This window comes from Trypanosoma conorhini (genome assembly GCF_003719485.1).
Source record: "Trypanosoma conorhini strain 025E chromosome Unknown Tco_14.4_contig_00877, whole genome shotgun sequence".
Classification (NCBI taxonomy): Eukaryota; Euglenozoa; class Kinetoplastea; order Trypanosomatida; family Trypanosomatidae; genus Trypanosoma; species Trypanosoma conorhini.
In genome coordinates, this window is record NW_021704965.1 from 1 (window position 1) to 1916 (window position 1916).

General features: G+C 64.5%; 2 protein-coding genes across 2 annotated transcripts in view; both read right to left on the reverse strand.

The window, feature by feature from the left end:
• Positions 1–119: 119 nt before the first annotated feature.
• Positions 120–1766, reverse strand: Tco025E_08791 (trans-sialidase; the record flags this gene model as incomplete). Its single annotated transcript, XM_029375630.1, has 1 exon — positions 120–1766. The coding sequence occupies one exon, from the start codon at positions 1764–1766 to the stop codon at positions 120–122; it is 1647 nt and encodes a 548-aa protein (XP_029224261.1).
• A 143-nt stretch (positions 1767–1909) lies between these two features.
• Positions 1910–1916, reverse strand: part of Tco025E_08792 (trans-sialidase) — a gene marked incomplete at both ends in the record, with an annotated part of 426 nt that continues 419 nt past the window's right edge. The window contains one exon of the mRNA XM_029375631.1: positions 1910–1916. This exon is cut by the window's right edge and continues 419 nt beyond it. Coding sequence (XP_029224262.1) covers positions 1910–1916 — 7 coding nt within the window.

Below are 1916 nucleotides of genomic sequence, written 5' to 3' on the forward strand. Positions count from 1 at the left end.
GTCGCCGCCGCCGGCCTCCCTCTGCACTGTGCCCGCAGCCTCCTTTGCAAGTGCGGCGGAGGCGTTGCTGAGGTCCGGCGCCGGTGCACCGCGCGGCACCGACGCATCCCGCGCAGAACTCACAGCCGCGTCGGTCGTCGCGGGGCCAGTGCCGGCCGCCACTGACGGCTCCTCTTCACGCCGCCAGCCGCTGCAGCCTCGTCGTGCGCAGAGTTCGTCGGGTCACTGGCGGCGAATGCAGCGGCGGTACGAGGCGGGTGCCCCGGCTCCGGCGCCGTCACGCTGGCCTCCTCCTCCTTCCTCTCCAGAGCGGCAACCTCACCGGCGTTGAAGCAGCGGTTGTACAGCAAGACGTTCGTCACCGTCACGCGGCCCTCAGAGGCTGCTTCGCTGCCCCTGCAGTCCCCAACGAAGACGTGCGAGACCCTCTCCGGCGGCATCTCACGCGGAGGCTGCCCTAGAGGAGGCGGAGGCGGAGGCGGAGGAAACACATCAGCTGGGCGCCTTCCCTCCAAACTCCCCACAAGCCGCCCGTCGACGTACGCCGAGCCGCCGCCGTTTTCCACCGTGAGCACCACTCGGTATGCCCTCCCCTCCTCCCACGCAAGCGTTTCAGCGTCAATGCCTGCTTCTGCTCTGGACCTCGTCTTCCAGCGCTTGTGCTCGTCGTACCACAGCCCCAGATATGACCCAGTGAACACTGTCCTCACGCCCAGCAGTGGGGTGGCGCTCTGTGGCGCCTTGTTGATGGTCACCGTCGCCACAAGAGTCACCTCTTCGCCCACAGAACCGCGCTCTTGGCCACGCTCGGCTCTGCCCACCGGCCACGCAACCTCTGCACCACGCCCCGCCAGCTCAAAGCCGTTATCGACCTTCTTTGCTCCTCCAGACACCGTGGCATTCACCCCAAGGTACTCGTCATTCCAGTGGGTATTGTTGCCACCGTTCGACAAGAAACCAACCAGCCCGTCCGTTGGCATCGCACCGACGCAGGCAGCAGCGGTGGCAGCGGCGGTGGGGCCGCAAAGCTTTGCAACTCTGGCGTCCACATCCTTCCAAGTTTGCAGCACAGACTTGATGCGCTGCAGCTGTTTTGGGAGGCGCGCAAGAAGAAGAGTGTCTGAGCTTGCATCCACGCCTTCCTTCGCGTAGAGGGCAAAGAGCTCATCGTTTGTGTACAGCAGCGAGCTGAAGGGGGCGCGGCCCGCCTCATCCGCAGATATTGGCCCAACATCGTGGGTCCGGGCACCGTCGGAGAGCCACAGGCGGATTACTCTGCGTAGCCTCCCTCCTCCGCTGTTCTCTCCTGCTGGCGCAGCAAGACTCAACGACACCCGGGTGTACAGCAGCACACTCCTGCCCGCAATGGTTGCGGTCATGAGTTCGACAGGAGCGTGGATCATAGACAACGCGTATGCGTCGCCCAACAGGCGCGCGAAGGGCCCGGCTGCCTCCTTCCACGTCCTCCCCTCGTCACCGGATTCGAAGACCCTGCGCCGCCACGGCAAAGAAAATGCGGAGGTGACCATGAAGAGTTTCCCCGCCCACTCGAGGAGAGTAGCAGCGTCACAGTCCTCAGCAGCCACAGGCGCCGCAGGAAACTTCCAGCTGCCCCCATTGTCGCCGGAGTACATGACGGTGCAGGCACGTCTGTCCCTTCCCCCGGTGATGATTCCCGCGAGAGGGAAGAGAACCGTCGCGGCACCAACCGCAACGCCTCTGGCGCTACGAGGGAGTTGCAGCACCGCCCACGACTGCTGCCGCATCTCTTCGGCAATCACGGAATCCAACGGCCGGGGTTTACTCCACGAGACTCCTTGCTCTTCCCGCCCTTCCCCGGGCCCATGAACTTCACCAACAATCAACGCAAGGCCCCAGTGAACTTCACCCAAAGAAATGCGTGCCTTCGTCACTGC